Source organism: Eleutherodactylus coqui, chromosome 2 (genome assembly GCF_035609145.1).
Source record: "Eleutherodactylus coqui strain aEleCoq1 chromosome 2, aEleCoq1.hap1, whole genome shotgun sequence".
Taxonomy (NCBI): domain Eukaryota; kingdom Metazoa; phylum Chordata; class Amphibia; order Anura; family Eleutherodactylidae; genus Eleutherodactylus; species Eleutherodactylus coqui.
Window position 1 is genome coordinate 318,994,933 of NC_089838.1, and position 12,217 is coordinate 319,007,149.

Below are 12,217 nucleotides of genomic sequence, written 5' to 3' on the forward strand. Positions count from 1 at the left end.
GATGGCCAAGCACCCCGCAAGGTGGGACGAAGGCCGTTCACCGCCTCCGGTTTGCACCCCTGCCTCTCCCCCTGTGCCCCAACCTGCCACTGAGATGCAACCCCCCTCTCAGGACACAGGCACTACCGCCTCATGGCCTGCACCCACACCCTCATCTCCGCTGTCCTCGGCCCCATCCAGCAGTGTAGTTCAGCGCACCGTTCAGCCGTCGCTTGCGCAAGTGTTCGAGCGCAAGCGCAAGTACGCCGCCACGCACCCGCACGCTCAAACGTTAACCGTCCGCATCGCAAAATTCATCAGCCTTGAGATGCTGCCGTATAGGGTTGTGGAAACGGAGTCCTTCAAAAGTATCATGGAGGCGGCGGCCCCGCGCTACTCAGTTCCCAGTCGCCACTACTTTTCCCGATGTGCCGTCCCAGCCCTGCACGACCACGTCTCCCGCAACATTGTGCGCGCCCTCACCAACGCGGTTACTGCCACGGTCCACTTAACTACGGACACGTGGACAAGCACAGGCGGGCAGGGCCACTACATCTCCCTGACGGCACATTGGGTGAATTTAGTGGAGGCTGGGACAGAGTCAGAGCCTGGGACCGCTCACGTCCTACCCACCCCCAGAATTGCGGGCCCCAGCTCGGTGCTGGTATCTGCGGAGGTGTATGCTTCCTCCACTAAAGCACCCTCCTCCTCCTCCTCCTCCTCTGTCTCACAATCTAGATGTGTTAGCAGCAGCATGTCGCCAGCAGTCGGTGTCGCGCGGTGTGGCAGCACAGCGGTGGGCAAGCGTCAGCAGGCCGTGCTGAAACTACTCAGCTTAGGCGATAAGAGGCACACGGCCCACGAACTGCTGCAGGGTCTGACACAGCAGACCGACCGCTGGCTTGCGCCGCTGAGCCTCCAACCGGGCATGGTCGTGTGTGACAACGGCCGTAACCTGGTGGCGGCTCTGCAGCTCGGCAGCCTCACGCACGTGCCATGCCTGGCCCACGTCTTTAATTTGGTGGTTCAGCGGTTTCTGAAAAGCTACCCACGCTTGTCAGACCTGCTCGTAAAGGCGCGCCGGCTCTGCGCACATTTCCGCAAGTCCCACACGGACGCTGCCACCCTGCGCACCCTGCAACATCACTTTAAGCTGCCAGTGCACCGACTGCTGTGCGACGTGCCCACACGGTGGAACTCTACGCTCCACATGTTGGCCAGGCTCTATGAACAGCGTAGAGCTATAGTCGAATACCAACTCCAACATGGGCGGCGCAGTGGGAGTCAGCCTCCTCAATTCCTTTCAGAAGAGTGGGCCTGGTTGGCAGACATCTGCCATGTCCTTGGTAATTTTGAGGAGTCTACCCAGGTGGTGAGCGGCGATGCTACAATCATTAGCGTCACCATTCCTCTGCTATGCATCTTGAGAAATTCCCTGCAAACCATAAAGGCAGCTGCTTTGCGCTCGGAAACGGGGGCGGGGGAAGACAGTATGCCGCTGGATAGTCAGGGCACCCTCCTGTCTATTTATCAGCGCGTACAGGAGGAGGAGGAGGAGGAGCATGAGGAGGAGGGGGAAGAGACAGCTTGGGCCGCTGCTGACGGTACACCGGCTGATTGCCTGTCATCCTTTCAGCGTGTATGGCCTGAGGAGGAGGAGGAGGAGGAGGAGGAGGAGGATCCTGAAAGTGATCTTCCTAGTGAAGACAGCCATGTGTTGCGTACAGGTACCCTGGCACACATGGCTGACTTCATGTTAGGATGCCTTTCTCGTGACCCTCGCGTTGCACGCATTCTGGCCACTACGGATTACTGGGTGTACACACTGCTCGATCCACGGTATAAGGAGAACCTGCCCACTCTGATTCCCGAAGAGGAAAGGGGTTCGAGAGTGTTGCTATACCACAGGACCCTTGCGGACAAGCTGATGGTAAAATTCCCAGCCGACAGCGCTAGTGGCAGAAGGCGCAGTTCCGAGGGCCATGTTGCAGGGGATGTGCGTAGATCGAGCAGCATGTACATCCCAGGCAGTGCAACAGTCTTTAAGGGCCTGGCCAGCTTTATGGCTCCCCACCAAGACTGTGTCACCGCTCCCCAGTCACGGCTGAGTCGGCGGGAGCACTGCAAAAGGATGGTGAGGGAGTACGTAGCGGATCGCACGACCATCCTTGGTGACGCCTCTGCCCCCTACAACTACTGGGTGTCGAAGCTGGACACGTGGCCTGAACTAGCCCTGTATGCCCTTGAGGTGCTTGCTTGTCCTGCGGCTAGCGTGTTGTCGGAGAGGGTGTTTAGTGCGGCTGGGGGAATCATCACAGATAAGCGTAGCCGCTTGTCAACCGACAGTGCCGACAGGCTAACACTCATCAAGATGAACAAAGGCTGGATTTCCCCAGACTTCTGTTCTCCACCAGCGGACAGCAGCGATACGTAAGCAATACGTAGGCTGCACCCGCGGATGGAAGCTACGTTCTCTCTCACCATCCAAAACGGGGACATTTCTGCTTCATCAATCTGTGTCTAATATTCCTCCTCCTCCTCCTCCTGCTCCTCCTCGTGAAACCTCACGTAATCACGCTGAACGGGCAATTTTTCTTAGGGCCACAAGGCTCACTCAAATAATTTTTCTGAACAATTTTTATAAGTTTCAATGCGCTTAAAAGCATTGGAACTTTAACTTGAACCAATTTTTCGTTACACTGGGCTGCCTCCAGGCCTAGTTACCACTTAAGCCACATTAACCAAAGCGATTAATGGGTTTCACCTGCCCTCTTGGCTGGCCATGGCCAATTTTTGGGATGTACATTAGTACTGTTGATACAGCAATTTTTGTGGGCCCTCGCCTACAGTGTAATCAAATTAATTTTTAGCCCACCTGCATTACAGCTGACGTTACCTCAGCTGTGTTGGGCAATGCAATGGGATATTTTTATGTACCGCCGGTGGGTTCCAGGGAGCCACCCATGCTGTAGGTGCACACTGAGTTTTTAATACTTCTGTACACTTCTAAAGAACCCGTCTGACTGGGGCATGCAGTGTGGGCCGAAGCCCACCTGTATTACGCACGACATTACTACCTCAGCTGTGTTGGGCAATGCAATGGGATATTTCTATGTACCGGCCGTGGCTTCCTGGCACCCACCCAGGCAGTGGGTCCACAGGGAGTTAAACCTACATGTGTCCACTTGTAAAGAACCCCAGTCTGACTGGGGCATGCAGTGTGGGCCGAAGCCCACCTGCATTACGCACGACATTACTACCTCAGCTGTGTTGGGCAATGCAATGGGATATTTTTGTGTACCGCCGGTGGGTTCCAGGGAGCCACCCATGCTGTAGGTGCACACTGAGTTTTTAATACTTCTGTACACTTCTAAAGAACCCGTCTGACTGGGGCATGCAGTGTGGGCCGAAGCCCACCTGTATTACGCACGACATTACTACCTCAGCTGTGTTGGGCAATGCAATGGGATATTTCTATGTACCGCCGGTGGCTTCCTGGCACCCACCCAGGCAGTGGGTCCACAGGGAGTTAAACCTACATGTGTCCACTTGTAAAGAACCCCAGTCTGACTGGGGCATGCAGTGTGGGCCGAAGCCCACCTGCATTACGCACGACATTACTACCTCAGCTGTGTTGGGCAATGCAATGGGATATTTTTGTGTACCGCCGGTGGGTTCCAGGGAGCCACCCATGCTGTAGGTGCACACTGAGTTTTTAATACTTCTGTACACTTCTAAAGAACCCGTCTGACTGGGGCATGCAGTGTGGGCCGAAGCCCACCTGTATTACGCACGACATTACTACCTCAGCTGTGTTGGGCAATGCAATGGGATATTTCTATGTACCGCCGGTGGCTTCCTGGCACCCACCCAGGCAGTGGGTCCACAGGGAGTTAAACCTACATGTGTCCACTTGTAAAGAACCCCAGTCTGACTGGGGCATGCAGTGTGGGCCGAAACCCACCTGCATTAACCCTTTCCAGTCCACTGTGTGACCTGTGAAGACATTAGGGTTTAAGGCTGTACAGCTCCGTTGTTGGTAGACGTCCGTCGGGGTTCTCTTACTGTATATTGCCAGCCTCTCTGCTGTCGGAGCCTATCCTACGTGTCAGCTCATGCAGTACTGGCTTTAGCCAGCATATAGCGCCGTTGTATAACAGCAGAAAAAGAGTAAGCCCCCTAGGAAAACCATATACAAATTGGATTGGAAAGGGTTAAGCACAACATTACTACCTCAGCTGTGTTGGGCAATGCAATGGGATATTTCTATGTACCGCCGGTGGCTTCCTGGCACCCACCCATGCTGTAGGTGCACACGGAGTTTTTACTACATCTGTACACTTATAAAGAACCCCAGTCAGACTGGGGCATGCAGTGTGGGCCGAAGCCTACCTGCATTAAGCACGACATAACTACCTCAGCTGTGTTGGGCAATGCAATGGGATATTTCTGTGTACCGCCGGTGGGTTCCAGGGAGCCACCCATGCTGTGGGTCGACAGGGACTTCACAATAGGGAGTTGTACCTGCCTGTGTCTATGAATTAAAAAGCCCGGTCTGACTGGGGCATGCAGACACCTTGACAGAATGAATAGTGTGTGGCACATAGGTTCCCCATTGCTATGCCCACGTGTGCAGCTCCTGATGGCGGTGGCACAGGATTCTATTTCTCATTGCTTCTGTACAGCATTGTGGGCTATCGCTCCGCCACTTTTAAAGAGGGTCGCTGCCTAGCCGTGCCAACCTCTGCAGTGTGTGCCTGCGGTCCCTCGTCATGGCAGACGCAATTCTAAATAGACATGAGCGTGGTGTGGCATGAGGGCAGCTGAAGGCTGCGCAGGGACACTTTGGTGTGCGCTGTGGGGGGGAGGGGGGGCGGTTGGGCAGCATGTAACCCAGGAGAAGTGTCAGTGGAGTGTCATGCAGGCAGTGATTGTGCTTTGTTGGAGGTAGTGTGGTGCTTAGCAAAGGTATGCCATGCTAATGAGGGCTTTTCAGAAGTAAAAGTTGTTGGGAGGGGGGGGGGCCCACTCTTGCCGGTATTGTGGCTTAATAGTGGGACCTGTGAACTTGAGATGCAGCCCAACATGTAGCCCCTCGCCTGCCCTATCCGTCACTGTGTCATTCCCATCACTTTCCTGAATTGCCCAGATTTTCACACATGAAAACCTTAGCGAGCATCGGCGAAATACAAAAATGTTCTGGTCGCCCATTGACTTCAATGGGGTTCGTTGTTCGAAACGAACCCTCGAGCATCACGGGAAGTTCGTTACGAATAACGAACACCCGAACATTTTGGTGTTCGCTCATCTCTACTTACCACATAAAAATGGTTCCAAGACAATTGTGGATCCCCAGAAGCACTGTAACCCGTCTGGCCATATGTAGTGTTGGGCCGTATTGGAAATGTCTGACATGCTTCTTTTCTTCAAAAAAAAAAAATTGCCCTACTCTCTATAGATTGCATTTGGTATTGCATACTCAGCACCATTTACTTCCATGTAGCTGAGCTGCAATACTAGCCACAATCCATGGACAAGTGTGGCACTACGAGATAGCAGCTATGTTCCTCTAATCCTGTATGATCTCCTTTAATTGGATTTTTGAATTATGAGAACTTTTGAGATATTTCTTAAAAATGTTATGAATACAGAGTCCATGTCTATGGAAGTAACGGGAACAGCCGACCACATTTGCTATATTGCTTGTCCAACTCCTGTAGAACAGAATGTAGAAAGCAGTGTACATGTGCAAACACCCCCTACTCTTTATCTGCCAGCGGCCACCCATTCATGCAGGGTTAGGGAACCCTAGTCTCAATATAAGTGTAAGTCACGGGGGGAAGGACCTGCATCAATCAGACATTTTTGGCATATCCTGCAGAGATGTCATATATATGTGGGATGGAAATACATAATTGACTTTCTGAACGGGTTGTTTCCTACAGGCATTTCTGAGGATGATTATATTCCAGACGGTGAGATTTTGGTTCGGAATGACTTTCCAGAGAGCTGGTTGTGGAAAGTTGTAGAAATGGAAGAAAAGCCTAACGCACAGAAGTGAGTTCCATAATGATTCCACTATTTGACTCTTAGCTAATCAGTAAGTGTTTCTATTTAAAGAGTGATTTGATTAGCAACATCTTAAAGGGACAGAAGAATGTCGGTTTGTTGGTGCTCGGCCTATGGTTGAGTACCTCTGAATCTGATGCTCACAGCTGCCAAAACTTCCCATAAGCAACAAAGTTCCTTGTTTTTTGTTTATTTGTAAAGGTGCATCCTGACTTCACTAATTGCCCCGACCTACTGTATATCTGTTGTGTCTCATGAACTCTACTGTCCCCATCCTTGGATTTGTTTCACCACTCTTATGTTCATTGACTCACTTTAGAAATACCATCTGTAAACCATTAGACACTATTTTGGGACCCACCATGCAAAATTTATATCTAATTTTTCCGCTGTATCACTTCTTTAATTTAGATATGATTTTCTGTCTTTAACTCCTTCCCACCCCGTGCCACAATAGGACTTTGTGGTAAACAATTTACTTTGGTGTATCGCTTTTCTATTACAGCTCAGAGATGGCGCAGATACAGGAGCTTTGCCTACACCATCACTTGTAGGTGCCAACTGTATTATACTGTTAACGCGTCACTCTAATGACTAGGATCAGCGATAACTCCAATCCCGGCTGTTTAACCCCTTAAGGACCAATTACACAGAGCGATGATCGCTCAAAAATCGCTAAGAAGCGATCGTTTGAGTGATCATCTCTGCGTCTAAATGCGCGGCCATCATGCACTTTTCGTGCTCTGCTAGCTGATCGTTAAATTTAGTCCAACCTAAAAATTGTCCTTCAGCCTTATTAGCAGTTCTCCGTGGGTAGTGCTGATAGCATTGTTTCCCGTTGGAGAACAAAAGAACTGAAAGCAGATAAGAGCCTTCAGACTATTAACTGCTTTCAGCTAAGGCTTCATTTGCACACTTAATTGATCTTAAGTAGCTACTTAAAAGTTTATGCAAAATGATCGCTCAAAGCTGTCACTGCAACTGTTTGAGCGATCTTTGAGCGATCATTGCTCCGTGTAAATGGGCCTTTAAGTGTAGCTCCTGTGTGATGTTTAATTTCCCCTGTGGAGGCGCTGTAGGGAAATTGAACACTCGCTGCTAGGTTTTCCCCACAGATTACAGTTGATCACTGGAGATCCCAGGAAGAGGATACTGTTTTATCAGTTTATTGTCAAGCAACTCTTCTAATAAATTGACGGAAATGGAAAAACCCTTAACATGATATTTATCTTTCATCAGCATCTCTACAAAATTATTAAGGAACATCTACCTTAATGACTCCATCACAACATGGGAACTTCTGGCTGTGAGTCTATCAGAGAATAAAGGTAAATTTAATATGCAAAAATAATTGTTTTGTACTGCTGTATGTTTGATGTGAGGATCTGGCTTCCTGGAAGACTCTGGTCACCCTGGGATATCTCATCCTAGGGTTCCTTGATCTCCTATAAGTCTGCCCTTTGGAGACAATTTGACTCCTAAGGCTAAAAGCTCTAAGAATGATAAATTACACCAATCATGGCCATTATTTGAGGTTCTCCTACATTGTAGCTCAGGATTCTGCTATAGAGCCAGAACATTAACCCTTTCCAATCCACTGTCTGACCTCTGAAGACATTATGATGTACAGCTCCGATGTTGGAAGACGTCCATTGGGGTTCTCTTACTGTATATTGCCGGCCTCTCTGCTGTCAGAGTCTATCCAACGTGTCACCTCATGCAGTACTGGCTTTAGCCAGCATATAGCGCCGTTGTATAATAGCAGAAAAAGAGTAAGCCCCCTAGGAAAACCAGGATACAAATTGGATTGGAAAGGGTTAAAGTATTTCCAATTTCTGAGGTTACAATGAAGAGTTATTCCTGACCAAGACTCTTCCTATAAACACTTCCTTCTTTACTGATCTGACAAAATGGAACCACCTGACTTCCAATCCGAACAAACTCTACCGTATCTAAATACTGCTACCACCAACTATGACTAGGAATCAGCTTTTGCTGGTTGAGGGCTGCACAGTGCGGCATACATCATCAAGATATCAAAGTATGGGCAGTTCTATCAGTAATTGGCAGCTATCGGTGTATGACCGGTCATACAGATATAGCTGTTAATCACTGATAGGACCGCCCACTGGACACATAAGCTCAGAATGAAGAGATTTAAACTAATGAAATCCAAGTTCTATTGAATCTTTTCCCCTAAAAGTATGTATCAATCTACTCTGCTCCTCCTGCTCTATGACGTGCTGCCCGCAGAATGGACTGCAGGTTCAATGTGACCTGTTCCCTTTAATGGGTGTAAAATGATTATTTTATTAATTATGCCATTACCTAGCCTGGGGTAATATTTCAATATTTTGGACAACCCTTTGTATTTATACAGTGAATGCATATTATGTAGCACTTTATATCACTTCATATTGGAAACCCTTTTAAAGGTGTTTAACATGCAAAAACTATTAATCACCCATCCTCAAGATAGGTTATCAATAGCAGATCGTCAAGTGTCCACCACTCGATAGCCCTGCTGTTCAGCTGATGAGAAGATGGTGCATAGAGCTGGAATTCTCAGAATACCGTCCATAGCACAGTGTCCGAATTTGGCATTGCACCTTTCCCATTCACATCAATGGGAGAGAGCTGTAATAGCAAACCAGGCCCCTGCCGATTGTACTTTTTGCGAACTCTGAAAGTCCACATCATCTTCTCATCAGTTGATCTGACCCCTGACGATTTGCTATTGATAACCTATCCTGAGGATAGAACATTCATAGTTTTTGCCTGCAAGACACCTTTAAGAGAATATTAATTTTAGGTTTCAACATGTTTTCCCTTTTAATTTGGTTGCCTATTTTCAGGGCGCACAATCAGAGCTTCCTTCTTTTGTGATAGCTATTGATCAGAGAATTAAAAATGTTAAATGGCCAGGATTGTGTTTTCTATAATCCAGGCCAATCCATTGCCCTGTGGTCCGTCACCCCCGTGGATGGTTATGTTTGTACAATAACCATGCTTCTGTAATAGAGATGAGCGAACGTACTCGTTACGAGTACTTACGCACCCGAGCACCGCCATTTTTGAGTACAGCGGTACTCGCGCGTAAAGATTCGGGGGGCGCCGTGGCGGCACGGGGGGTAGCAGTGGGGAGTGGGGGGGAGAGGTAGAGAGAGAGGGCTCCCCCCTGTTCCCCGCTGCTCCCCCCCGCACCGCCGCGCCTCTCCCCGCCCCCCGGCGCCCCCGAATCTTTACGCCCGAGTACTGAAGTACTCGAAAATGGTGGTACTCGGGTGCATAAGTACTCATTACGAGTACGTTCGCTCATCTCTATTCTGTAATCATATTGACAAAATTATGGTGCTGGCCACTAAATAATGTGCTGTGAGATGATAATTCTCACCATCTGTCCTATTCCATCTATACAGGCATCTGTGTGTCTGAACCATATGAAATCCAGACCTTCCAGTCCATGTTTGTAGACCTAAAACTCCCGTATTCTGTGGTGAGGAATGAGCAGGTCGAAATTCGAGCCATCATTTACAATTATGAAGCAAAAGACATACAGGTAAATGATTTCACACTAACCAGTTTTTTTGGATTTCCCATTGAACTGTTTTATATTGTGCATCACATCATCATTAGGGAGCTGTACAGGCTTAGAAAACTATGGCTGCTTTGTTCCCAAAACAATGCCACACTTGTCCATGGGTTGTGTTCACTATTGCAGCTCAACGTATTGGAGGGAGGAAAGGAGGGCAGACTCAAAAGTTATCCCAAAGAAATGGGCTTGTGACACTGGGGAAAGTGTAGAGTCAATAACGGATAGTTTGGGTAGGAGATGGGGAAATGATGACGAATTCAGTTTTGTCCATGTTGAGTTTTAGAAAGCAGCAGAAGAAGATAGAAACATATAGCAACATCGAGCCAGAGATAAATTTAAGCAGTCAACGTAAAAGTGGTAAGGACAGTCAAGAGATTTTAAGAGCTGTCCCAGATCATAGGTATAGACTGAGAAGAGGAGTCCCAGGAGAGAGCCTTAAGGGACCTCAAAAGACAGGGCAAGGTGAGGATGTGTTGTGCGAGTGGAGACAATAAATGTTCGATTGGCAAGGTATGAGGAGATCCTGGGAGGGCCAATTGTGTGATGGCAAAGTGCCAGAGGATTTATAAAAGAAGGATGTGGTTGACTGTGTCAAAGGCAGAGCAGAGATAGGAGTAGACAATCAGTATCTGTATTTTTTTAAATATATACACACACACATACAAAACAGGACAATGTACAGCTGAAAATGAACCTAGATAAGCTGGGGGCTTGGGTAGAAAAATTGCAAATGAAGTTCAATATTGATAAATGTAAGGTTATGCACATGGGCAGGAGAAACTGATGCCACCAATATACCATAAATGGGGTATGGCTAGGGAAAAGCGTATGGAAAAAAAATCTAGGGGTACTAGTGGACTGTAGACTTAACTGGAGCAATTCATGCCAGTCAGCTGCTGCAAAAGCAAAAAAGCTTTTGGGGTGCATTAAAAGAGGTATCGGGGTGAGGGTCGAGAACATTATTCTTCCACTATATAAGGCACTTGTCAGGCCCCACATGGAATACTGTGTACAGTTCTGGACTCCGCTACTCAGGAAAGATGTTGCAGCGCCTGAGGGGGTTCAAAGAAGGGCAACTAAATTATTAAACGGAATGGGAGGACTGGAATACCGAGAGAGGGTATCAAAATTGGGATTACTTACCCTGGAAAAGAAACGGTTAAGGGGCGACCACATAACTCTATATAAATACATGAGGGGACGATACAAGGATCTCTCCCATGATCTGTTTATATCCAGGACTGCGACGGTAACAAGAGGACATCTGCTATATCTAGAGGAATTTTACTGTTCTTTACTGTAAGAGCAGTGAATCTGTGGAATAAGCTGCCTGAGGATGTGGTGATGGCAAAATCCATAGAGGAGTTTAAAGGAGATGTCTCGAGGAAGCAGTGAATTTTTTTTTTTGCCCAGTCCCCCCCATTAAGTACACATTACTAAGCCCCCCTGTAAATGACATTTCTAGCTGGTTCGTACTTACCGTTCCAGCGTTTCAGCAACTTATAAAAGTTTCCCCAAGATGGCCGCCGGCTCTTTTCCCGTCGCTCGCTGCAGCCCGACATGCGCGCTCCCGAGACGCTGCCAGCTGTGTCTCCATGACAACACGACGCCCCGCAGCCGCCGACCGGACCCACCGCAGCCGCCGACCAGTCACCCACCGCCAGGCAGCAGGTAACCGGCGCACCCCCCCCCAACCCCCATCCCCCCATCACAGCGGCAGCCCCCCCGGTGCAGCGACAGCCCCCCCGGCCCAGCGCTAGTTCCCCCGGCGCAGCGACAGCCCCCCCCCCGGCCCAGCGCTAGTTCCCCCGGCCTAGCGACAGCCCCCCCCCGGCCCAGCGCTAGTTCCCCCGGCCTAGTGACAGCCCCCCCCGGCCTAGCGCTACTTCCCCCGACGCAGCGACAGCCCCCCCATCGCAGCGGCAGCCCCCCCCCCCCCCCGGCCCATCACTTACCAGGACGGCGGGACAGCTGGGCGGCTTCTCCGGACAGCTCGGCAGCTCTGCACCTTCCTCTAACAGAGGAAGGTACAGAATGGCTGCTCCAGCGCGCTCCCGAGCAGTGACAGCTCGTCTGCGCATGCGCAGAAGAGCTGTAGCAGGGAGCACACTGAAGCGGCTCGTGCTGAATGGAGAAGACCGGACTGCGCAAGCGCGTCTAAAAAAGCAAGCTGCCGGCGAATTTAGACGGAACCATGGAGACGAGGACGCTAGCAACGGAGCAGATAAGTGAATAACTTCTGTATGGCTCAAATTTAATGCACGATGTATATTACAAAGTGTATTAATATGGCCATGCGGAAGTGTATAACCCCACTTTGTTTCGCGAGACCACCCCTTTAAGAGAGAACTAGACGTCTTCCTAGAGCGCTATGATATTAAGGATATAGACATTAGGTGACCAGTGGGGTTGTTGATGTCGGTCTTACAGTCAGGTAGAAACTTTCAAACGTTGATCCAAGGATTATTCTGACTGCCATTATGGAGTTGGAGTTCTCCCTCCCCCCAAATGGGCTAAGTTAGCTTTTGCCTCATTGGTTTTATTTTGCCTTCCTCTGGATGAACTAGATGGACA

General features: G+C 49.2%; 1 protein-coding gene across 1 annotated transcript in view; it reads left to right on the forward strand.

Moving 5' to 3' along the window:
* Positions 1–12,217, forward strand: part of LOC136610273 (venom factor-like) — a 183,690-nt gene that overhangs the window by 87,405 nt on the left and 84,068 nt on the right. Inside the window, exons 17-19 of the mRNA XM_066589505.1 lie at positions 5,925–6,036; positions 7,288–7,376; positions 9,468–9,607. Coding sequence (XP_066445602.1) covers positions 5,925–6,036; positions 7,288–7,376; positions 9,468–9,607 — 341 coding nt within the window. The remainder of the gene's footprint in view (positions 1–5,924; positions 6,037–7,287; positions 7,377–9,467; positions 9,608–12,217) is intronic.